This window comes from Gorilla gorilla, chromosome 4 (genome assembly GCF_029281585.2).
Source record: "Gorilla gorilla gorilla isolate KB3781 chromosome 4, NHGRI_mGorGor1-v2.1_pri, whole genome shotgun sequence".
Taxonomy (NCBI): Eukaryota; Metazoa; Chordata; class Mammalia; order Primates; family Hominidae; genus Gorilla; species Gorilla gorilla.
Window position 1 is genome coordinate 23,841,558 of NC_073228.2, and position 24,426 is coordinate 23,865,983.

The following is a 24,426-nucleotide window of genomic DNA, read 5'->3' on the forward strand; positions in this document are numbered from 1 at the left end:
TTTGCATGGTTAAAACCAGCATATTTCCAGGAGATGGATAATGTCACAGAACTGGGGTTCCAGAAGGCTGTGGTGGTCCAGCACTCCTGCCTTCTTTAGAACATGGAGAGCTGTTAGTTGGGCAGGGCTGAAGCGTAGGTGGTGAGGAACAGGAGGCTCCTACTGCAGATGGCCTTGTTCTTCGGATCCTCCCAGAAATCCCCAGGCCAGCTGGAACCTGGGGTCAGAGAGGGATGGGAGAGAGGTAGGCTGTGAAAGGGGGTGGGAACACACCTTCTGGAACCACTGTCTTCCTTGAGGGGACCCCAAGAGGGGGCTTGATGGGCAGGGATGGAGCTTCCTCCTTCCCGAGGCTCAGTGACACTTATCTCTGAGGGACCCTCCTGAGACAGTGTGGGGTAGTTTGTTGTTTGTCCGAAATTCTAATTTAACAGGATCTTGTAAATTTTATTTGCTAAATCTGTCAGCTCTGGGGGTAGGAGGATGAGAGGAGCAAAACAATGGTCCCAAGCTCAGGCTGGTATGGAGTGAGTCTTAGACAGAAAAAGAGACCAGAGAGGAAACAAGCCCACTGGGGTAGCCATCTTGTCCAACCGGAAGTCACCTGACACTTGAAGGTGATGGATGGAAGAACTCAGCCCTCTGCCTCCTCAGCAACATGCACCTAGTTTAAGGGGAAAGACACACCTTCTCTCAGTGACAGAAATAGCCCCAGATTTTCAGATTTATCAAAAGTATTATTTTTTTCAGGCCAGGTACAGTGGCTCATGCCTGTAATCCCAGCACTTTGGGAGGCCAAGGTGGGTGAGATCAGGAGTTTGAGACCAGTCTGGCAAACATGGTGAAATCCCATCTCTACTAAAAGTACAAAAATTAGCCAGGTGTGGTGGACGGTGCCTGCAATCCCAGCTACTCGGGAAGCTGAGGCAGGAGAATTGCTTGAGCTCAGGAGGTGGAGGTTTCAGTGAGGTGAGACTGTGCCACTGCACTCCAGCCTGGACAACGGAGTGAGATGAAAGAAAAAGACAGACAGACAGACAGAGACAGAGACACAGAGAGAAAGTGAGAGAGAGAAAAAGAATTTAAATCAGCCAGTTGTGGTGGCATGCACCTGTAGTCCCAGCTATTTGGGAGGTTGAGATGGGAGGATTGCTTGGGCCCGGGAGTTTGAGGCTGCAGTGAGCTATGATTGCATCACTGCACTCCAGCCTGGGCAACAGAGTGAAACCCTATCTCTAAAAAATGAATGAATGAAATTTTCACCAGAAGAGTTCTGCTTATATTTACTTTTTAAAATATTTTAGAGACACAGTATCACTGCGTTGCCCAGGCTGGTCTCTAAGTCCTGACCTCAAGCAATCCTCCTGCCTCAGCCTCTTAAGTAGCTAGGTACAAGCCACGATGCCTAGCTATATTTACCTTTTTTTTTTTTGAGATGGAGTCTCTCTCGCCCAGGCTGGAGTGCAGTGGTGCAATCTTGGCTCACTGCAACCTCCGCCTCCCGGGTTCCAGCAATTCTTCTGCCTCAGCCTCCTGAGTAGCTTGGATTACAGGCACACACCACCACGCCTGGCTAATTTTTGTATTTTAGTAGAGATGGAGTTTCACCATGTTGGCCAGGCTGGTCTCCAACTCCTGACCTCAAGTGATCCGCCTGCCTCAGCCCCCACAAAGTGCTGAGACTACAGGTGTGAGCCACCACACCCGGCCATATATTTACTTTTATGTGAATTTAAAACGTGTAGGTGTGACCAACTCTTCTGCCAGCTCTTACATAAGGAGACTTTATCATCATCATCATGCTCATCATCAGTCACAAACTGCTTATTTGGAACTCCCTTCAGTTCTCAGAGGATGGAAACATTCTTTAAGCGGCCTTGTAGAAACCCTATTCCATGTTAACATGCCAACCAATTTTACTTTCCCAGAGCCACAGAATGATATCTCATTGTATGCCTCAATTCAATCACCTTTCCTTTTTCAAGGACCATTTCAATGCCTGATTGGCTACTTGATCTGACTGCTTCCTGCTAATCTTGCTGCCTATTCTTGTCTATATTCCATTCCTCATTGAATTAACCTTGGTCAAATCTGAGAACTCTGCTTAGTAATGACTCCGGGTATTCTATACCCACTTCTGTAGCTTGTTCAACACCCTCTTCCATCCTGGTTCCATTTCCTGTGACTGAAATGATTACCTGTAAGATATTATTTAACTTTTGGACTATGATCTGTTTCTAACCTGTGACCATTTCACATAGCCACTCAAATATTGTAAAGGTACGGTAAAGATGATGGAACAGTTAGTTGGCATCATTTTGTAAGTAATGAGTTTGTAGTGCGCTTTGGACATTGAGACCACTTCATAAGCTTTAGGTTTTGAGAATTTCACAGCATAAAGCTCATCGCTGATGCAGTAATGAAGGAAATGTTCTACAAGTCAATAGATAGGTGAAAGGAGAGGGCATTCATATTAGATTTACTTACTGAACTCAGAGCCTTGGGTTACTACCTGACCACCACTGCCATCTAGTTTAAGTGTCCTTTTCTTTTTCTTTCAAATCTCTGGCAGGTTGTGATATTTATGGGTCTATCTCTTGTGACTTTAGGTTCATCTTGGCACCAGACATAAGGCAGTTCCACATCAGGCTCTTGCCCTAAACAGCTCCTGATGCCAAGAACTGCCGAATTACTACTTTGATTTCAGTGGATGTCAAAAAGGATCATCAGGGTAAACTTTCTAGATTTCTTTCAATAACCACACTCTCCTTTCAACATTGAAATTCTAGACTGTAGACAGAAGTATTGAAATGGGTTATAGGGAGGAGATGTGAGGGGCCTCCTGCCATTGATAAGTGGACATGTCTGAATTGGCCTGCTACCTAAATTAATAATCTCAATCACTTGGATGGTGGTATCCATAATTTTCTCCACTGTTTGTGTGGCATATAATAAAAAACGGTTGTATCTAGCAATTCCTTTGCAAATCTTACTTGATTTTGAAGCCATAGAATGCCTCAACTCTTAGCTTGAATGACTGGAGTTTAGTTTTTATTTCTCGGAACAAAACAGTTTGAAGCCTAATTAATATCCTCGGAAGGAACTTACACTAAAAATCCTAACAGCTTCAGGAGTTTTCTGAAGGAAGTTTCTTCAAGGATTTTCCCTTGAAGAAAGGGAAAATGAAGAGACATGGTGCCACTTCTGAAGCAAAGCCTGAAGTTCTGTGCTTTAGAGGTGGTGCTGCCATCCTATGATTGCAGCAGTCTGGCATTGGCTTGGTGGAGGAACTTGTGGGTAAGGCGGAGGAAGGTCTGTTTTCAATGGGGGTAGAGTAGGGTAAGGAGTTGAAGTGGGAATGATCTCTTTTTTCTTAATTTCTAAAACTCATCTTTTCAGACACATATTAAGTCCTTTCCTCTCTGAGCTACTGAAGTCCTAGGCAGAGTTTTTCTGTCTTACAATATAGGTTTTTACCTTAGGCAATACCTGACAGAACCTTTAAATTTAAAATTGTACAGTCAATTTCCTGCTAGGAAGCTTAGGAGGAAGAAGGAAGTAATGTTTTTCCAGTTTTGGGTTAAGAACTTGTTTTGTACTAAAATAGTCCTTCACATACGTATCTCTTGTAGCCTTCAGTTATCCCAGCAAATCATCTAAAGATTTATTTATTTATCTATTTATTATTATTTTTTTTTTAGAGACAGGGTCTCGCTCTGTTGCCCAGGCTAGAGTGCAGTAGCATGATCATAGCTCACTGTAACCTCAAACTCCTGGGCTCAAGGGATCCTCCTACCTCAGCCTCCTGAGTAGCCAGGACTATAGGCATGCACCACCACATGTGGCTAATTATTTTTTCTAGAGATGGGGGATCTTGCTGTGTTGTCCTGCCTGGTCTCAAGCTCCTGGCCTCAAGTGATCCTCTTGCCTCAGGATCTCAAGATGCTGGGGTTATAGGCATGAGCCGCCCACCATGCCAGGTCATTATCTAAAGATTTACAAAAACTTTTGTGTTAACATTCAGTCCTTTTTTTTTCTTTTGAGATGGAGTCTCGCTCTGTCACCCAGGCTGGAGTGCTCTGGTGTGATCTCGGCTCACTGCAACCTCCACCTCCCAGGTTCAAGCAATTCTCCTGCCTCCTGCCCACCACCACACCCAGCTAATTTTATTTTATTTTATTTTTTTGTATTTTTAATAGAGACAGGGTTTCACCATGTTGCCGAGGCTGGTCTCAAACTCCTGACCTCAAGTGATCTAAATGATCTGCCCATCTTGGCCTCCCAAAGTACTGGGATTACAGGTGTAAGCCACTGCGCCTGGCCTCTTTTTTTTTTTTCTTTTTAAGAATGGTCTCACTCTGTCGCCCAGGCTGGAGTGCAGTGGTATGATCTCGGCTCACTGCAACCTCCACCTCCCAGTTCAAGCTATTCTTGTGCCTCAGACTCCCAAGTAGCTGGGATTACAGACACGTGCCACCACACTTCTCTAATTTTTGTATTTTTAGTAAAGATGAGGTTTTACCACGTTGGCCTGGCTGTTCTTGAACTCCTGGCCTCCACCCACCTTGGCCTTCCAAAGTGCTGGGATTTACAGGCATGGGCCACCATGTCCAGCCAACCAAACCTTTTTCAGTGAGTGATTTCAGCCCTTGATGCATAGGAGGGTAGGGTCTGTAGGAGTGTAGCCTTAACTGATGAATTTGAAATCTCTGGGTGATGTGAGCATGTGCCAGGTTCTTGGCTTGTATCTCCCTTCTAGTACTTCCAGAACTTCCCAACTAGATGGAGGCAGTAAAAATGGGCCCTGCCAGGATGTGCCTATAACAGAGCCATTCAACCATACCCTTGTGCTGTCTACCCTTAATCATGAAGATTATGAGCTAAGAATCGTGGATGCATTTTTATTTTTTAAACATGTAGCAATTATCACTCAGATAGGCATCTTAAATCCATTTGTTTTGGTTGGATTTAAGACCGTTATTGTTCCTTATGAAAGGGAAGACAGCCCAGAAGCTTGCTATTCAGAAGGTTTTGTCAGATGCATTCCAGAAACTGTTGATTGTGGTTCTAGGTAAAACTTTCTTAATTTTAACTTCAGTTTCAATGAGCAAATAAACTCATTTTGAAAAGTTAATTGGATAAAAATATCGATATCTAAAACACTCCATAGTATGCTTTCATTTGCTAAATTCTTTCACAGCGACAGGCTCAAATTTGTTATTTGTGACATTTGTAGAAAAAATGGCAGCAACTATTATCCCTAGTTTATAGTTGTAAAAGGACTTGCCTCAGTTCACACGGAAAATGTTTGAGGCAGGTCTTCTTCAATTGCATGCCTATCATACAGAATAGTGATTATAAGCTTTGGACACATGGATTTGAGTCCTAACTCTGTCTCTTAGATTTTTTTATGCAATTTTAAGTCTTATAGCCAGAGAAATTTGAAGATATTTAATATCTCTAAGCTGCAATCTCTTCATCTGCAAACTGGGGTTAGTAATCCAATCAACCTTATGGGGGATACTGTTTGAGAAAATGAGATGACAAATGTAAAAACTCAGAACTGTACTTACAAGGTAAGCGACAAAATATGCTATTATTGTTGTTTTCTCTCTGAATAAACTCTCTGCCGAAGAGTTTACTAGATTATGTTTCCCGAATCGAGAATTCAGTTCCAGCTTTCATTTCTGGCACTGACATATTGGCCAAATAGGATTCTTATGCAATAATCAGCTGCTTTGCTGTGAGCCTTGGAAGTGGTCATGCTATTGAATGGCATTGCTTGTATTCCCTGTTCAGTTCTACAGTGGTGCAAATGTTATAGGTTGTGCCCAGAGGAAGCCCGATGTTTAGCAAAGAGTCCCTGAACAGAGTTGCTCTTCTGCTTCACAGCCCTGAAGACTTAGAGACAGAGATCCTAATTCAGTTACCACAGACCTTTATTTGCTTGTAAGAGGTGGCCCTGATTGCCCTCGGCTTTCCAACCTGGGCCGCCCTTCTAGTGAAAGTCTTACCTCCTTGGTCATCAACTGTCAAGTCTGAGTAACAACCTTTAATAACCAAGCTAAACGTGTGGGTTGTTTACCTCTCCCTAGTATGCAAAGGTATCCCTTGCACACACTCAAATCTTCTTAGACCAAAAGCCTTATATCTGTAATTTGCCTTGAAGGAAGTTGTATTGTCTATAGAGTATGTGGGATATTTTCTGCCAATAAAATGTTCAAGTGTTCTCTCTCTCTGAAGCTTTGTTCATTGTATCTGGTGGAATTTTGGTTCTCAGGGAGTAGACACCTAGCCGTGCTTCTAATGTGAAGTGTCTACTAGCCCAGTGGTCTCCATTTTGGATTTGAACTTCGACCCCCCACTTGATGCCTTACTATTTAATCATATTGTGATTGAACATTTTTGTTTCCAAATTTTTTATTTCTTATGTTATTATTCCTTAGCTCCTATCTGTAAGATCATAAAGTCCTTTGAACCAAACACTGTTGATATTTCATACATATGTTAAAAACTGAGGTGTGAGACTGGACATGGTGACTCACACCTCAAATCTCAGCACTTTGGGAGGCCAAGACAGAAGGACACTTCAAGTCAGGAGTTCGAGACAGCCTGAATAACAAAGCAGGACCATGTCTCTAAAAAAGAGAATTAGCCGGGCACAGTGGTGTAGTCCCTGCTACTCTGGAGGCTAAGGCAGGAAGATCACTTGAGCCCAGGAATTCCAGGCTGCAGTGAGCTATGACAGTGCCACTGTACTCCAGCCTGAGTGACAGAGTGAGACCCTGAAAAAGAAGAAAGGGAGGGAGGGGAGGGGAGGGGAGGGGAAGGGAGGGGAAGGAAGGCAGAAAGGGAAAGGGAAGTATGTGATGAGATGAGGAAACTTCCAGGAAAATGCTCTTATTTTCTGCTTTTAGAAACCAAAAGAATGTCTCACTGTGGGGTGCTACCATTATATGCAGGAAGTTTTAGAATGAAAAATATTCTGAATTGCTCCTTGCTAACTTTATTTCAGAAAGTGGTAAAATAGCTGTGGAGTACAGACCCAGTGAAGAGATTATAGATGTCAGATGGGAAGAAGAACTACACGGCTTAATTCAAGTATGTGGAGATAAAAACTAAAGGGTAACAGAGCCAGGCGTGGTGGCTCACACCTGTAATGCCAGTGCTTTGGGAGGCCGAGGCCGGTGGATCACCTGAGGTCAGGAGTTCAAGACCAGCCTGACCAACATGGAGAAATGGTGGTGCATGCCTGTAATCCCAGCTACTCGGGAGGCTGAGGCAAGAGAATCACTTGAACTGGGAGGCGAAGGTTGCTGTGAGCCGACATCATGCCATTGCACTGAATCCTGGCCAACAAGAGCGAAACTCCATCTCAAAAAACAAACAAACAGGCCAGGTGCCATGGCTCACGCCTGTAATCCCAGCACTTTGGGAGGCCAAGACGGGTGGATCATGAGGTCAGGAGTTCAAGACTAGCCTGGCCAACATGGTGAAACCCTGTCTCTACTAAAAATAGCCTAGGTGTGCTGTAGGCTATACCACCTAAGTTTGTGTAAGTATACGCTATGATGGCAAGCAACTCATGACTGTATATGAAAGCTCTTAAATAGGGATTAAGTTTCTAAATCTCAAAACAGTCATTATTTACTATATATGGAATTTTTTTTTAAAAAAAAAAGGAGCAAAAGTTTCATTTCAGTGAGAACTTCATTTGGGGCTAGAGTGTTTTATTTAACTTTTACACCAAAGTTGCAAAGTGTTTTGAAGTTTTTCCCTGTAAAATAATTATTTTAATTCAATTTAAATAAAACCCACCAAGGAAACTTCAAGCTTTAAGAAGTCTAGCTTCCCGTGAAATGTGAGAGGAAGTCAGCACTGATTTCGGAAATCTGATTATAACAATAGATCTATCCCTACATGAGGCGAATCTTGGAATCCCTTCAATTTTATTTTATTTTATTTTATTTTATTTTATTTTATTTTATTGAGGCAGAGTTTCACTCTTGTTGCCCAGGCTGGAGTGCAATGTCGCGATCTCGGCTCACTGCAACCTCCGCCTCCCAGGTTCAAGTGATCCTCCTGCCTCAGCCTCCCAAGTAGCTGGGATTATAGGCATGCGCTACCACACCCGGCTAATTTTGTATTTTTAGTAGAGACAGAGTTTCACCATGTTGGTCAGGCTGTTCTTGAACTTCTGACCTCAGTGATCCGCCTACCTCAGCCTCCCAAAGTTCTGGGATTATGGGTGTGAGCCACTGCACCTGGCCCCCCTTCAATTTTAAAACCATCACTGTGCACGCTATGCCTATGCCAGGCACTGGAAAAAGATGAAGCACCTTCTTGGAGTTTACATGCTGGTAATTGTCCCAGACAGTAATACAATAGGTAAGAGTGGCTGTGGGGGAAGTCAGCTGGGTTCTAGTTATAGTCGCATTTCAGGAAATTATTTAACATGCTGACTTTAACAACCTAAGCCTCTTCTCCATGTGCACACACAAGGTAGATCTCTGAAGGATGGTGCTGTAACTTCTAGGGTAATGGCTGTGTTAAGTCAAGGCAGGATGACAGTTCAGCCTCCTCCCAGGCTAGTGCAAAGGATTCTTCACTCTCCCAGATTGAACTGCCTACCCCCAACGCCCCTCCTACAGAAAATTTGGAGTCCTGGCTTACTCCCTGACAGCCCCTACCTAATAGGGTGGTGAATTATCAAACATGCAACAAAAGATACCGAAAGTTTGGCAAAAATGGCAAATTTTGGAATAAATGACTGTAATGTGCGTCCTCCCTGCCACCCTAACTGGCGCCCATTTTGCAGGTCAGTTGCTGTCCTTGGAAGGAAGCGTATTCTTGGATTTCACCTTGGAGGAGGAAGAGTTCAGGCTGCCAGAACTGGACTAGAGCTTCTGAATATTCTGAGGTGGGGTCCCGTGACTTCCTTGGGAAGCTCTGCCGTGCCCCCACCCCACTCCACCACAACAGGCCCCAGGAGTCCTGGGACCACCCGGGTCTGCGGCCCAAATCCTACCTCGCTAAGGGGAGGAGAGGGGAGGGGGGAAAGGGGAGCTTGGGCGGGATTGTGACATAAGATTGCCATGGAGACATGGAGCAGATCTGGACCCAAGCCTAATAAAGGTGGCATAAAGATGTCATAAAGACTGGGCGGGGCACACGCTTATCGCGGGTGCGAGCCTCTCCAGGCTGTTAGAATGGCTCCCGCTCACCGCGCGGCGCCAGCGTGTGTCATGTCCCAGCTGCGTCTCTGGGGCCCACGGCCCTTCCTCACGTGGCAACTATTGTGGCTACTAGTCCAGGAGGCTCAGCCTCTGGAGTGGGTCAAAGACCCGCTCCAGCTGACCTCTAACCCCCTGGGACCTACTGAGCCCCAGTCTTCCTGCTCCTCCCATCTCCCATGGGAATCTTCCCATGCGTCTACTCCCTCTGCTGACCTGGAGGGCTTTGATTACGTGGCGTCGTCTGCTTCCTCCCAGATGTCAGCCCCGCCCCAGGAATCGACTGAAAATTTGGTTCTGTTCCTGGACACGGATTCAGCTGGAGAGCTGCCCCCGGGGCCAGAGCAGTTCTCGGCTGCACACCAGGATCTAAATGACAAGCTGACTCCGAAAAAAAGGCACCGAGAGGTGGTTCCAATGCTGGACTGGGATCAGAACTAGACCCTAGTTCAGCTTCCTTGCCTCAAAAGTAAGGTTCAAACTGCAGATCTAGATCGGGCTGCAGATCATCAGGCAGATGAAATACTTGTTCCACTAGACAGTAAGGTTTCAAAAACCAACCAAATTTATTGTTTCACCCAAGAAGCTGAAGAGAGATCTAGCTCAGCACTGGAGCCTTGCTAACCAATCATCCAAACCTCGATGTCAGAAACAAACTTTGCTGGATGAATATTCAAGTGTGGATATACTGTATCCCAGCAGCCTGCCTCCAGAACTCCGGTGAACTCTGATGAGCTTCTAGGGCTGCCTCCAGAGTCCTCTATGGAGAGTCTAGCTCAAACTCCACCAAATCATGAGGTGACAGTTCAACCTCCGGGTGAGGATCAAGCTCATTATAACTTGCCCAACATTACAGTTTAAACCTGCAGATGTGGATGTTACCATAACTTCAGAGCCTACCAATGAGACAGAATCTTCCCAAGCCTAGCAGGAGACCCCAATTCAGCCTCCAGAGGAGGTGGAACCTTCTGCAACCCAACAGGAGGCCCCAACTGTGCCTCCCATTCCTCCTATGGAGCCTGAACTTTCCCCCAGTGAGCAGGAGCAGCCAGCTCAGCCTTCTGAGTCTTCTAGGGAGGCTGAATCTTCTCAGACCCAGCAGGAGAGCCCAGCTCAGCCTCTAGAAGAGATGGAACCTTCTGCAATCCAAGATGAGGCCCCAACTGAGCCTCCAGGTCCTCCTATAGAGCCTGAACTTTCCCTCAGTGAGCAGAAGCAGCCAGCTCAGCCTTCTGAGTCTTCTGGGGAGGTTGAATCTTCTCCAGCCCAGCAGGACAACCCTCCTATTCCCACTGAGCAGGCTGAATTTTCTTTAGCCCAGCCTGATGTCCCTTCCCCACCTCTGCGTTCTCCTGAAAAGACTGAATCTCCAGTCCAGCAAGAGGCCACAGCTCAGACTCCAGATCCCCCTAGGGAGGCAGAACCTTCTCCAGTCCAGCAAGAGTTCCCAGCTGAGCCACCAGAGCCCCCTAAGGAGGCTGAACCATCTGCAACCCAGCAGGAAGCCTCAAGTCATCCTCTGAAGTCCACTGAAGAGGTCAGTTCTCCACCACAGGGGAGATACCAGCTGAGCCATCAGAGCCACCTGAGAAGGTCAAACCATCTCCAGTCCTACAGCAGGCCCCAACTCAGCTTTTAGAGTCACCTAAAGAGGTAGAATCCTCTCCAGTCCAGCAGGCAGTCCCTGCTCAGTCTTCAGAGCCCCCTATGGTGATAGAACCCTCTCTGACCCAGCAGATGGCCCCATCTTTGCCTCCAGAGTTCCCTCAGTAGGTGGAACCATCTCTAACTCAGCAAGAGGCTCCAGCTCAGATTCCAGAGCCCCCTATGGAGGCAGAACCTTCTCCGACCCAGCAGGAGGCCACAGTTCAGGCTCCAGAGCCCCCTAAGGAGGTAGAATCTTCAAGCCAGCAGATGGTCCCAGCTCAGCTTCCAGAACCACCTAAGGAGGTTGCAGCTCAACCTCCAGCTCATTATGAGGTGACAGTTCCAACACCAGGTCAGGATCAAGCTCAGCATTGGACATTGCCCAGTGTCACAGTTCAACCTTTGGACCTGGGACTTACCATTACTCCAGAACCCACTAAGGATGTTGAACATTCTACAGCCCTGAAGAAGGCTATAGTTCCTCCAAAGCACCCTAAGGTGACACTTCCACATCCAGACCAGGTTCAGATTCAGCATTTACACCTGACTCAAGCCACAGTTCAACCTGTGGACCTGGGGCTTACCATCACTCCAGAATCCACTACGGAGGTTGAACTTTCTCCAACCATGCAGCAGACCCCAACTCAGCCTCCTAAGAAAGTTGTACCCCAACTTCCAGTATATCAAGAGGTAACAATTCCAACACCAGGTCAGGATCAAGCTCAGCATCAAATATCACCCAGTGTCATAGTTCAACCTGTGGACCTGGGACTTACCGTCACTCCAGAACCCACTATGGAGGTTGAACATTCTACACCCCTGAAGAAGACTATAGTTCTGCCAAAGCACCCTAAGGTGACACTTCCACATCCAGACCAGGTTCAGACTCAGCATTCACACCTGACTCAAGCCACAGTTCAACCTTTGGACCTGGGACTTACCATCACTCCAGAATCCACGACAGAGGCTGAACCTTCTACAGCCCTGACTACAACTCCTCCTCCAAAACACTCTGAGGTGACACTTGCACCTTCAGACAAGGGTCAGGCTTAGCATTCAAACGTCCCTCAAGTCACAGTTCAACCTCTGGACCTGGAGCTTACCATAACTACAGAACTTACTACAGGGGTTAAACCATCTCCAACCATGGAGGAGACATCAACTCAGCCTCCAGACCTGGGACTTCCATCACTCCAGAACCCACTACAGAGACTGGACATTCTACAGCCCTGGAGAAGACTGCAGCTCCTCTTCCAGACCAGGTTCAGACTCTGCATCCAAGCCTGACTGAAGTCACAGGTCCACCTACTGAACTAGAACCTGCTCAGGATTCATTGGTGCAGTCTGAAAGTTACACCCAAAATAAGGCTTTAACTGCACCAGAGGAACAGAAGGCCTCCACAAGCACCAACATATGTAAGCTCTGTACCTGCAGATATGAGACGCTGTCTTGTATTGATCTCAGTCCAAAGCAGAGGTTCCGCCAAGTGCCTGTGCCACAGCCCAACACCCACAATGGCACCTTCCCCATCTTGTAAGAATCACCTTTCCTCAATTGTCCTCTGTGTCCTGCCTGACATGGCAGCCTTTTCCTGGAGGCCTTCCTGGGCCTTCTTTATCTCCCTAAGCCATATTGACAACTGACTTTCTGCTTTCACCTTTGCTTGTCAACTCTCCCTTCTCTTCATTCTCCTTTACTGTTAGGCCCCTTCTCCAGTCTTTTCCTTTTACTCCAGTCTTTTACTCATTTCTTATTCATTTTTATTTAGCCCCATCACATCATTGCTTAACCGCTGCTCTCCTCCCGTTTTCCCTTCACTCCCTTTACAGCAGCCTGTCCCTCTCCCGATCTCAGTGATGATGCAGTAAGTGGTTAAGGGTTTATTCTGGAGCCAGGCTGCCTGGGTTTGAACCCAGATCTGTCATTTATTAGCTTGGTGACCCAGAGCAAGTTATTCTGCCTGTGACTCAATTTCCTCACCTTTAAACTGAGGATTATGCTAGTTAGCATTTCACAGGATTGTTGTGAAATTTAGGTGAGTGAATATATGAAACACTTCATCAGTGCCTAGCATATGTAGGAGTGTTGACTGTTAACATGATTACTCAGTCCTTTAGTTATGTCCAGAACTCATCTCTGTCCCTGGCTTTCTATATGTAGCACTCGTTTCGTGTCACACCCAGGGCCAAGTATGCTACTGTCTCCAGAACATGAAAATGATAGGAGGGAAGAAAGAGAATAGGCATAAAAAGGGAGGTATATATAATTAATTACTAAAAGATAATGCAGACCATTGGTGCTATAATTTACCAGAATCTGTGATCCTTGAGGTGTGGAGATCAGGGAAAGCTACATGGATAAGCTAAAACTTTACTTGGGTCTTAAAGAGTAGCTATAATTTGTTAAATAGAAAAAAAAAATGGGAGTACAGTCTAGGCAAAGGCATGGCTACAGGTATGGTTGGAATTTAGTAGACCAATGTGCCTACAAAGAATTAGGTGAGGGAGCAATGAAGATATCATTATGTAAAACTTTGACTATCAGCTATAGGAGTTTGAAAGCTACAAAATGGGGTATGGAAAGCCATTGAAAGTTTCCAAGCAAGAGAGATTAAATGATGAAAACAAAAGGATTCTTTCATTTTATTTTGTTTTTTGCTTTATGTTCAAGTGTAAACATGCAAAGGATTATTTTAGAATCCATATGTAGAGTGCTCAAAGGGAAAATCTTATTTCAGGGAGACAAAATAGAAAGGTCTAGCAAAATGTAGGAGTAAGGTGTGAAGGGGCCAAATCAGATCAGTTGTAATAAGAATGGAGAGAAAAAGCCTAGGATGTTTCAACAGAGGGCAAAGCTTTGGTGTCACCTGGCATAGGGTTTCTTTCTACTTATTTATTGATAATGATAAGCTTTTGCCCATTTTTCTGTTGAAGTATTTACCATTTTTTATTTGTAGAAGGAGTTAGTTTAGACACATAAGTGCTTTTGGATAAGGTCCTTACATTCAAAGTAATTAACTGGCATCGTCTGTCCAAGAGATGGGATGGATAGGAAGTTAAGCTTCCAGGAGATGCCTCATGATTTGTGCCAGTGGCCCGGCATTACTTCTTGATGAACTGTGCAAACTGGGAAGCTAATAGCTCTGGAAGTGAGAAAGCAGGTGTTATTTTCTGTTTCTGAATATCCCCGACAAGGTTGCCATGATTCTTTTACTTATCCTGTTCATTGTTTTCCTACCTATTCAAGGATATAAACTGTGTTTCTTCACAGAAGTTACCAAGGAAACTATATTTCCTACGTTGATGGAAATGTATGGAAAGCATACAGTTGGACCAAGAAACTGTGAGTATATTCTCTCCAAATGTGACAAAAAACTAACTGCATTGTAAGATCCTTCTTGGTCCAGAATTTTGAGGTCGGTACCTCTGAGAAAAGATATTTCCCCTCCATATCCCAAATCAACCTCTGTTGATTGCGATCCTACGGTTATTTTAAAATTAAATTTGGTAGGCTCTCTTTAAAATAAGAGGCAATTTAAATTTATTTTTTATCACAGAAATAATGCGTGGTTATATTCTCTTTTTTCCCTCTTTTTTTTTTAAGAGACAGGGTCTTACTTTGTCCCCCAGGCTGGAGTGCAGTGGCACAGTCACAGCTCACTGCAGCTTTCACCTCCCAGGCACAAGTGATCCTCCCACCTCAGCCTCCCAAGTAGCTGGGATCACAGGTGCAGGCCACCACGCCCACCTCATTTTGTATTTTTTGTAGAGACAGGGTCTTCCTATGCCATTTAGGCTGGTCCTGAACTCCTGAGCTCAAGTGATCCTCCCACCTTGGCCTCCTGAAGTGCTCATATTACAGGCATGAGCCACCACCCCCAGCCCATGATTCTATTTTTAATGTATAAAAATGCAATAACAGGTATAACAAAAACCCTCCTTGTGCCCTACTCCCTCATCCCTGAGGTAATGCTGCTCTGCATTTAGTATACATGCTACCAGACTTTTTCCCATTTGCCTACATACATATTTACATAAGGCAAAATAGATTTGTTGTGTGGTTTTTAAAATCTTTTTTCTTTACCTAAATGGTAACTTCTTGCAACTTGATTCTTTTACTTCATGGTTATATATCCAATTTGACAAGTGTTTCACCTATATGATATCATATACGTGTATCACTTATTATATGACATGATATTCTTTCACTTCATGATTTCCTTCCTTCCCAGTACTTAGAGGGTCACCCCATTCATTTAAACTCCTGCATAATCCACGGTATGGATGCACCGTAGTTTATTTAATAATTCCCCCATTGATGAATTGTTAGATTAGGCTTAGTTTTCTTGTTACATGCGTTGCTGCAATGAAATCCCCGTACATGCTTCTTTGTGAATATGGGCAAGTATTCCTGTGGAATAGATATCTAGAAATGGAATTGTTGGGGTGAAGACTATGTAAACTATTTAGATATAAAATTTTAATTGCCCCCAAAAAAGACACCTCTGGAGAGTTTATATGATGACTGTGTGCAGGATAGTTTAGGAAGGGAGAGACTAGAGATGCAGACACCAGCCAGACAACGTAACACCATCCAGGTAAAGAGGGAGGGACAACAAGCCCCATCACTGTATAACTGAAGAAATCACTTTCATGAAATATTAAAGCAATATAAAACCAAAAATGAATTTATATTAATATGATATAAATTAATTATATTAATATGATTTGAATTAGTTCAAAGTTATGTATTAGGTAAAGGGGCAACTTCCTTTCAAATGCTGTGAAAGGATGTCTTTTATTTCTTCTGATCCTGAACTGGCTTAGGAAAACAGACCTGAACTGGCTTAGGAAAACAGACCTAAACTAGGAAGGTGTATAAATGTGAGGCTATTTGTTTTAATATTAGAAACTATATATAGAGATCAAAACTTTGAGCTCATAATCTAGGATTTGATGAGACTACAAAAGGGCATCTAATCAAATCTACTGCTCTCAGGAAAAATTAATTCCAAAGTCTATTAAGTTGTGTATTTTATTTATTAAAACTATGAAGGTAAGACTCTAGGAGAGGTATGGGCAGGGTTAGGGCTCTGGAAAGTTCAAATACAAGTCCAAACGTTTAGAGTTGAAAAATGTGTATTCAATATTATTCTAAACTCTATTATTCATACTAATCGACATCTAATAACTTATCAAGGCAATATTTTCCTTTTCCTAGAGATTTATCCTGCAATAAAATACAGTCTATTGAAAGGCATACATTTGAACCCCTACCATTTTTGCAGTTTATGTAAGTTACAAATATAACTTTATTACATTTGGAATTTTTATAAAACTTAATTATAAACCTCTTTGCTATTCATTTTGAAATATGATTAAAATTTGACCAGTAGAAAGGTACTAAAATTATATAGCAAACTGTTTTTGTCTCTAGCAAAGATTAGTGTGAGAATTATTACACAGATCATAGTGAATCATCAGAGAGCAGTGGTTCTCAACTGGTGTGATTTTGTACTCAGGTGACATTTGGTAATGTCCAGAGACAGTTTTGGTTGACAAAACTGTGGGTGTGCTCCTGGCATCTGGTGGGCAGAGGCCAGAGATGCTGCTAAACATCCTCCAAGGTATAAGACAAACCTCCACGGCAAAGAGTTATAGAGTCCAAAATGTCGATGGCATTGAAGTTGTGAAATCCTGTTCTAGAGAAATAAAGATCACTCAACACAGGTATTTACTGAGCATTCACTGTTTTGTATCTAATGCACCACATGTGCAGTGTTAAAGTATAAATCATAAGCCAGTATCTTCCACAGGGAGATTTCCTTAGTGCATAGAGAAAGGATTGAGGTTATGTTCCATCCTATATAAATTAGACTCACGGCAAATGATAAATGTTCTGAAATAATTTTTTTTTCCTTTGGCTTATTTTTTTTTTTTGTAGAAATCTTGGTTGCAATTTACTAACAGAACTGAGCTTTGGAACATTTCAGGCCTGGCACGGAATGCAGTTTTTACACAAGTTGTAAGTGAAATAGAAGATGAATAAGTGTAAACATCTGTTTATGTATAAAAACTCATACAATTATTGGTTAGCTGGGTATAAGCCCATTATGAACTCTGAAAAGTATGTCTTAAGATCCATTTGCTTTTTTCAAATGGGGAAACTAAGGTACAAAGAGGCCAAGAGACTTACATAGCTTATATATGACCTCCTCTGCTTGTCCTAGTTCTGACCTATAGCATGGGCAAGAAAAGGCATCAAACAAGTGACCCCCAAATTAGTCTTGTTCCTGGGCGGGGTGGCTCAGGCCTGTAATCCCAGAACTTTGGGAGCCAAGACGGGTGGATCACCTGAGGTCAGGAGTTCAACACCAGCCTGGCCAACATAGTGAAACCCTGACCCTACTAAAAATGCAAAAAAAATTAGCTGGTTGTGGCAGCGCAGTTTTTTGCTCCCTGGAGGACTTTGTGTTAAGCTTCCTTCCTTGCAGCTAAATGTTGCAGACATTTAAGCAGTTAGAAACTCTGCATATGAGCAGGAATCAAAGTTAAATCCAAAGTGTAGGGCCAGGCGTGGTGGCTCACGCCTGTAATCCCAGCACCTTGGGAGGCCAAGATGGGAGGATCACTTGAGGTCAGGAGTTTGAGACCAGCCTGGCCAACATGGTGAAATCCCATCTCTACTAAAGATACAAAAATTAGCAGATCGTGGTGGCAGGTGCCTGTGATCCTAGCTATCGAAAAGCTGAGGCATGAGAATGGCTTGAACCCGGGAGGTGGAAGTTGCAGTGAGCCAAGATTGTGCTACTGCACTCCAACCTTCCCTCCAGGCTGGTCTCGAACTCCTGTGACTTCAGGTGATCCGCTCACCTCAGCCTCCCAAAGTGCTGGAGTTACGGGTGTAAGCCACCATGCCTGGCCAAGATAGTGTTTATATTAAGCAATTGTGCCAAAAAAAAAAAATTTGTGAAGAAAATACATCGCTCTATTTTAATTCCATATACTTTCCTGACTACTCTTCTACCATAAGTGCAAGAATTCTATGATTTCTCTGTATAACATACCCAGCAAATCAGAGTGGGTATATTCAATCGCCTGAAGGGGAGTTTAGACTCAAGGTGAAGATTCTCCTCCACATCTGACTTTAGAAAAGACTTTCCACTTCTCTTGTGGTTCAGAAATCTAGTTTCACACAGTTCATTTTGAGGTACAGGGAGGCGTTCAGGATGTGTCTGGACTAGAGCAGCAGTTTCTGCAGATGCTCCTCTCTGTCCTCATTAATTTGCTGATGCTTAACTTAGGGAAGGGGCACTGAGGGTCTGTTTTTCATTTGCCCTCACACCAGAGAACAGGCTCATTAGGTCCCTCCATCAAGAGGTTTAGGTAGCATCAATACAAATGTCTTAAATTTACCACCTTTACTAAACACTTTATACACTGGGAGTCCCTCAAAAGAATCTGGCAGCCAGGAGCAGTGGCTCATGCCTGTAATTCCAGCACTTCTGAAGGCTGAGGTGGGTGGATCACCTGAAGTCAGGAGTTCAAGACCAGCCTGACCAACATGGTGAAACCCCATCTCTACTAAAAATACAAAAATTAGCTGGGCGTGGTGGCGGGCACATGTAATCCTAGCTACTCAGGAGGCTGAGGCAGGAGAATCACTTGAACCCAGGAGACAGAGGTTGCAGTGAGCCAAGGTCATGCCATTGCACTCAAGTCTGGGTGACAGAGCAAGACTCCGACGGAGATGGGGTCAGGCTGGTCTGGAACTCCTGACCTCAGATGATCCACCCACTTGAGCTTCCCAAAGTGCTGGGATTATAGGCCTTAGCCACCAGGCCCAGCCAATAAATGGAAACTTTAACTTAAAAGAAGGAAGGAAGGAAGGAAGGGAGGAAGGGAGGGAGGGAGGGAGGACAAGGAGGGAGGGAAGGAAGGGAAGGGAAAGAAGGAGGGAGGAAGGGAAATGAAAGAAAGAGAAAGAAAAGAAAAATTTAAAAAACCATAAGGTTAAAGTAAACCCTTTTTCTTCATAACAGATTAAGCACATGAGTTCAGATTACAGCTTTGTTTCTTAATAGCTTGGTGACCTAGGACAAGTTGTTACCTCTCTGTGCCTCAGTTTCCTCATTTATAAAATAGGGCAATAATATCTACCACATAAGGTTATTGTGAGGATTAAATGTGAAATGCTGATCACAAATACCTAGCAGCCCAATAGATACTCACTGTAATAATTATTATTTTTATAATTTCTGCAAAAGTACAGTGATTCTTGGGTTAACCTAAAGGGTGGTTTTCTTTTATTTCTTCCTGTTTCTTTTCTTTTTCTCATTCACTTTAAAGAATTAAAAAGAAAATAGATTCCAGCATTTTGGAATAAAAATTCACATCAAAATGAATTTATTCATTTATTGACATATAAACAAAATGTCATTTGTTTATTCAATAAACATTTATTAAATCCCTAGTAAATTTCAGACATGATGCCAGTCACAGGAATGCCAATGACAATAAGATGTGGTCTCTGCCCTCAAGGAGCTGATAGCCCAGGAGACTGACAAGTAGACAGATGATTATATGCAATGTAACAAAGGCTGTGATGTCATACAAGAAGACAAGTGAGAGTATGTGATAGGAGTATGGTTTTGACCAGTTCCTCCTCTTAGATTTATCCCTTTTACTGTGGCTATAAAGCAAAAGAATTGGTCCTATTTTTTTTTCCTTAACTGTGCAAATTAAACCAAAAAATTAAAAAACTTTATGAAGATAAAAGGCAAGCAGTCAGGTGCAGTGGCTCACGCCTGTAATCCTAACACTTTGGTAGGCCAAGGGGGATGGATCACCTGAGGTTAGGAGTTTGAGACCAGCCTGTCCAACATGAGAAAACCCCATCTCTACTAAAAATACAAAAATTAGCTGGGCATGCTGGCAGGCACCTGTAATCCCAGCTACTCAGGAGGCTGAGGCAGGAGAATCACTTGAACCCAGGAGGTGGAGGTTGCAGTGAGCCGAGATGGAGCCATTGCTCTCCAGCCTGGGCGACAGAGCAAGACTCCATCTCAAAAAAACAAAAAAACAAAACAAACAAACAAAAAAAAAACGGGCAACTTGAATTATGGAGGACACTAGAAATAGTGTTTCCTGCAGAGTCAGGGCTTCCTACCAACATAGTCACTTCTAGGGTTTTTGACCTGAAAAGTTCTGCAGCATATTTTTTCTTTGTTATCCACTTTTTGTTATTTTTTTCTATTTCTTCCCCTCTTTCTCTCCTCTATCTTCTAGAGACCTAGGTAGTTCCCAAAGGAATAGTGCTTTACAGATTCTAATGGTGATTTATTAGGTAAAAACAGAAAATGATTTTTTTAACCTAAAAGTTCCATAACAAAAAATGAATATAAACTTTTGATGCAGTTTCACACATTGAAAATGCAGGTAATTTTAATTTCATTGCATTTTTTTCAGAATTCTCAATCACAATCCTCTGACAGCTGTTGAAGATCCGTATCTCTTGGAACTGCCGGCATTAATATATCTGTAAGTACTATAGTACTCTCATGAGTCATGAGATGATTTATGCTCTTTTTAAATTTGTCATCAAAGATTAATTATTTTGCATTTAGGCTAAAAAGTCATAAATTTTAACTGAGTTATTGAAAAAAGTTATTGGCAAAGAAAAGGATTAAGAAAAGATGTGTAATGGTCAAGACAGCCAGCAGCAGCAGAGGAAGAGAACCGTGTTGAAAAACCTGTATAGATTTGGAACATGTAGACATATGGAGGAATACTACTTAACCAAGAAAGCAAAGAGGAATAGGTGTTCATTATTCTAAAAAGGAAGAAAAGAGTAAATAATCAAAATGAGTGAATGCAATATGAAATGAGAAGATAATGGTAAAAAAAAAGTGTAAGTTCTACTCTTAAATATTAAATTTGATGATGCAGATCAACTTTAATTTCTTTAATAAGAGCTCTCTGGAATTTTACAGCAAAGAAACTGTTCAACTGGCTTGTTTTATAGAGAAGCCAAAATTGAAGTAGTCACATGTCCTTGAAATATCTTTTTAAGTACAGAATTTTGGTATTGGGCTTCATATCATGAATGTTTCGGCTTTCTTCTTCAGATACATGGGAACAATACAAGTCCCACTTACAACAATTAAGAACATTCTCAGGATGACTGTTGAATTGGAAAAACTGTAAGTGATTTTTTTCTTAGATTTATTTTTACTTAGTTGGTTTTTTAGGTTTGTTTTATTATTTTCTTAAGTCAGGTTTATTGAGATATAATTTTCATGTAACATTCACCCTTTATAAGTGTATAGTTTGATTAGTGTTTTTGTTTGTTTGGGTTTTTTTGAGATGGTGTCTCACTCTGTCGCCCAGGCTGGAGTGCAGTGGCGCGATCTTGGCTCACTGCAAGCTCTGCCTCCTGGGTTCACGCCATTCTCTTGCCTCAGCCTCCCGAGTAGCTGGGTCTACAGGTGCCCACCGCCACGCCCGGCTAATTTTTTGTATTTTTAGTGGAGACGGGGTTTCACCGTGTTAGTCAGGATGGTCTCGATCTCCTGACCTCGTGATCCACCCACCTCAGCCTCCCAAAGTGCTGGGATTACAGGCGTGAGCCACCATGCCCGGCCCTAGTTTGATGAGTTTTGACAAATGTATAGTTACATAACCACCACCACATTCCCAATATAAAGCATTTCTGTCACCTCAAAAAGGCCCCTCGTGTCCCTTTGTAGGCAATCCCCTCCTCCCACCATCAGCCCCTGTTAGCTACTAATCTGATTTCTGTTCCTATAGTTTTGCGTTTTTCAGAATATCTTATAAATGAAATCATGTAGCATGTAGCCTCTTGTGTTTGGCTTCTTTCACTTAGTACTGCTTTTTTTTTTTTTTTTTTGAGATGGAGTCTAACTGTCACCCAGGCTGCAGTGCAGCGGCGTGACCTCGGCTCACTGCAACCTCCACCTCCCAGGTTCAAGCAATTCTCCTGCCTCAGCCTCCCAAGTAGCTGGGACTACAGGCGTGTGCCACCACGCCCAGCAAATTTTTGTACTTTTAGTGGAGACGAAGTTTCACCATGTTGGCCAGACTGGTTTTGAACTCCTGACCTCAAGTGATCCGCCCACCTCGGCCTCCCAAAGTGTTAGGATTACAGGTGTGAGCCACCTTGCCCAGCCTCACTTAGCATAATTTTTTTGAGATTATGCTACCATCCATGTTGTTGCACCTATCAGTACAGCTGGCCCTCCATATCTGCAGGTTCCTCATCCATGGATTCAACCAACAATGGATGGAGAATATTTGGGAAAAAATAAAAATATGTAAAATAATAATACAACAATAAAAACAATAGAAAATTTATGGTATAATTATTTACATACCATTTACACTGTATTAGGTATTTAAAGTATACCCGAGGCTTATGTCATTTATTATATCAAGTATTATGTCATTTCATATAAAAGACTTCAGCATCTGTGGACTTTGGTATCTGCAGGGGGTCCTGGAGCCAATCCCCTGCAGACACTGAAGGACAACTGTTCACTCCTTTTTATTGCTCAGTAGTATTTCAGTTGTGTGGACGTATCAATGTGTTCATCCATTCATCAATGTATGGACATTTGGGCAGCTTCCAGTTTTTGGCAATTATGAATAAAACTTCTAAAAACACTCATATACAGGTCTTTGTGTGAACCTATGTTTTCATTTCTTTGGGTAAATACCTAGGAGTTGGATTGTTCACATGCTTAGTGTATATTTAACTTTTTAAGAAACTGCTAAACTGTTTCCTAAAGTGGCTGTGCCATTTTACATTTCCACCAGCATTGTATGAGAGTCACAGTTGTTCCACATCTTCAGCATTTTTTTTTTTTTTTTTTTTTTTTTTGGCGACACAGTCTTGCTCTGTCCCCAGGCTGGAGTGCAGTGGTGCCATCCTGGCTCACTGCAGCCTCTACCTCCTGAGTTCAAACAGTTCTCCTGCCTCAGCCTCCCAAGTAGCTATAGGCACCTGCCACCACACCCAGCTAATTTTTGTATTTTTAGTAGAGACGGGCTTTCACCATGTTCGCCAGGCTGGTCTTGAACTCCTGACTTCATTTGATCCACCTGCCGAGCCTCCCAAAGTGCTGGAATTATAGGCGTGAGCCACCATGCCTGGCCCAGCAGATTTTTTTTTTTTTTTTTTCTGAGACAGAGTCATTGCTGGAGTGCAGCAGCAAGATCTCAGCTGACAGCAACCTCTGCCTACCAGGTTCAAGCGATTCTCCTCCCTCAGCCTCCTGAGTAACGGGGATTATAGCTGCGCACCACCACGCCCAGCTAATTTTTGTATTTTTAGTAGAGATGGGGTTTCATCTTGTTGGCTAGGCTGGTCTCGAACTCCTGGCCTCACTTGATCCACCCACCTTAGCCTCCCAAAGTGCTGGGATTACAGGCGTGAGCCACCATGCCTGGCCCAGCCCAGCAGATTCTTATATTTGAGTTTTTAGAGAAATATTCACCTTTCTACTGCTAGTTGTGTAGTGGAATCTCATTCTGGTTTTAATTTGCATTTCTTTAATAGCTAGTGATATAGAATATTCATGTGCAAATATCTTTACTAAATTGTTCAAATCTATTCCCATATTTTAATTGGATATTAATATTTTTATTGAGGCTTTTTTCCCTGTAATCCCATGAGACATTCGTCATTATTGAGTTTTAAGAGTGCTTTAGGCCAGGCGTGGTGGCTCATGCCTGTAATCCTAGCACTTTGGGAGGCCGAGGCGGGTTGATCATGAGGTCAGGAGATCGGGACCATCCTGGCTGACATGGTGAAACCACGTCTCCAGTAAATATACAAAAAAAAAAAAAAAAAATTAGCCGGGCATAGTGGCGGGCACCTGTAGTCCCAGCTACTCGGGAGGCTGAGGCAGGAGAATGGCGTGAACCCAGGGGGCGGAGCTTGCAGTGAGCAGAGATCACGCCACTGCACTCCAGCCTGGACGACAGAGTGAGACTCCGTCTAAAAAAAAAAAAAAAAGAGTGCTTTATAGATTCTAGATACAAGTCTTTTCAGGGACTAGGTGCAGTAGCTCATGCCTATAATCCCAGCACATTGGGAGGCTGAGGCAGGACGACTGCTTAAGGCCAGGAGTTTTAGACCACCTGGGCAATATGGTAAAACCTTGTCTCTACCAAAAATATAAAAATTAGCCAGGTGTGGTGGTGCTCACCTGTGGTCCCAGCTACTTGGGAAACTGAGGTGGGAGGATTGCTTGAGCCTGGGAGGTCGAGGCTGCAGTGAGCTATGATTGCCACTGCAGTCCAGCCTGGGTCACAGAGTGAGATGCTATCTCAAAAATTAAATACGTAAATAAATAAAAACAAAAAACAAGGCCTTACAGATATGTGTTTGGTAAATATCTTCTCTCCGGTTGTGGTTTGTCTTTTCATTCTGTTAAAAGTGTTTTCTGGCTGGACACAGTGACTCACACCTCTAATCCCAGCACTTTGGGAGGCCAAGGCGGGTGGATCACTTGAAGTAAGGAGT

General features: G+C 43.3%; 2 protein-coding genes and 1 pseudogene across 2 annotated transcripts in view; all 3 read left to right on the forward strand.

Annotated features, from left to right (window-relative positions):
- The first annotated feature begins 9,175 nt into the window (after window positions 1-9,175).
- On the forward strand, window positions 9,176-9,775 carry LOC129523509 (leucine-rich repeat-containing protein 37B-like). Its single transcript, XM_055386997.2, has one exon. It carries the CDS (start codon window positions 9,210-9,212, stop codon window positions 9,672-9,674), a length of 465 nt encoding a protein of 154 aa, XP_055242972.2. The 5' UTR covers window positions 9,176-9,209; the 3' UTR covers window positions 9,675-9,775.
- On the forward strand, window positions 9,775-11,020 carry LOC134758503 (leucine-rich repeat-containing protein 37A3-like; annotated as a pseudogene).
- The window catches only part of LOC101151425 (leucine-rich repeat-containing protein 37A3-like), a 29,707-nt gene continuing 16,190 nt past the window's right edge, over window positions 10,910-24,426 (forward strand). The window contains 7 exon segments of the mRNA XM_063706153.1: window positions 10,910-12,063; window positions 12,066-12,414; window positions 14,152-14,223; window positions 16,102-16,173; window positions 16,825-16,905; window positions 20,349-20,420; window positions 21,008-21,082. Of these exon segments, the coding sequence (XP_063562223.1) occupies window positions 11,061-12,063; window positions 12,066-12,414; window positions 14,152-14,223; window positions 16,102-16,173; window positions 16,825-16,905; window positions 20,349-20,420; window positions 21,008-21,082 (1,724 nt within the window). The 5' untranslated portion in view covers window positions 10,910-11,060.

Coding starts and splice junctions, on each gene's coding strand:
- LOC129523509 (XM_055386997.2), top strand. CDS start 9,210: ATGGCTCCCGCTCACCGCGCGGCGCCAGCGTGTGTCATGTCCCAGCTG.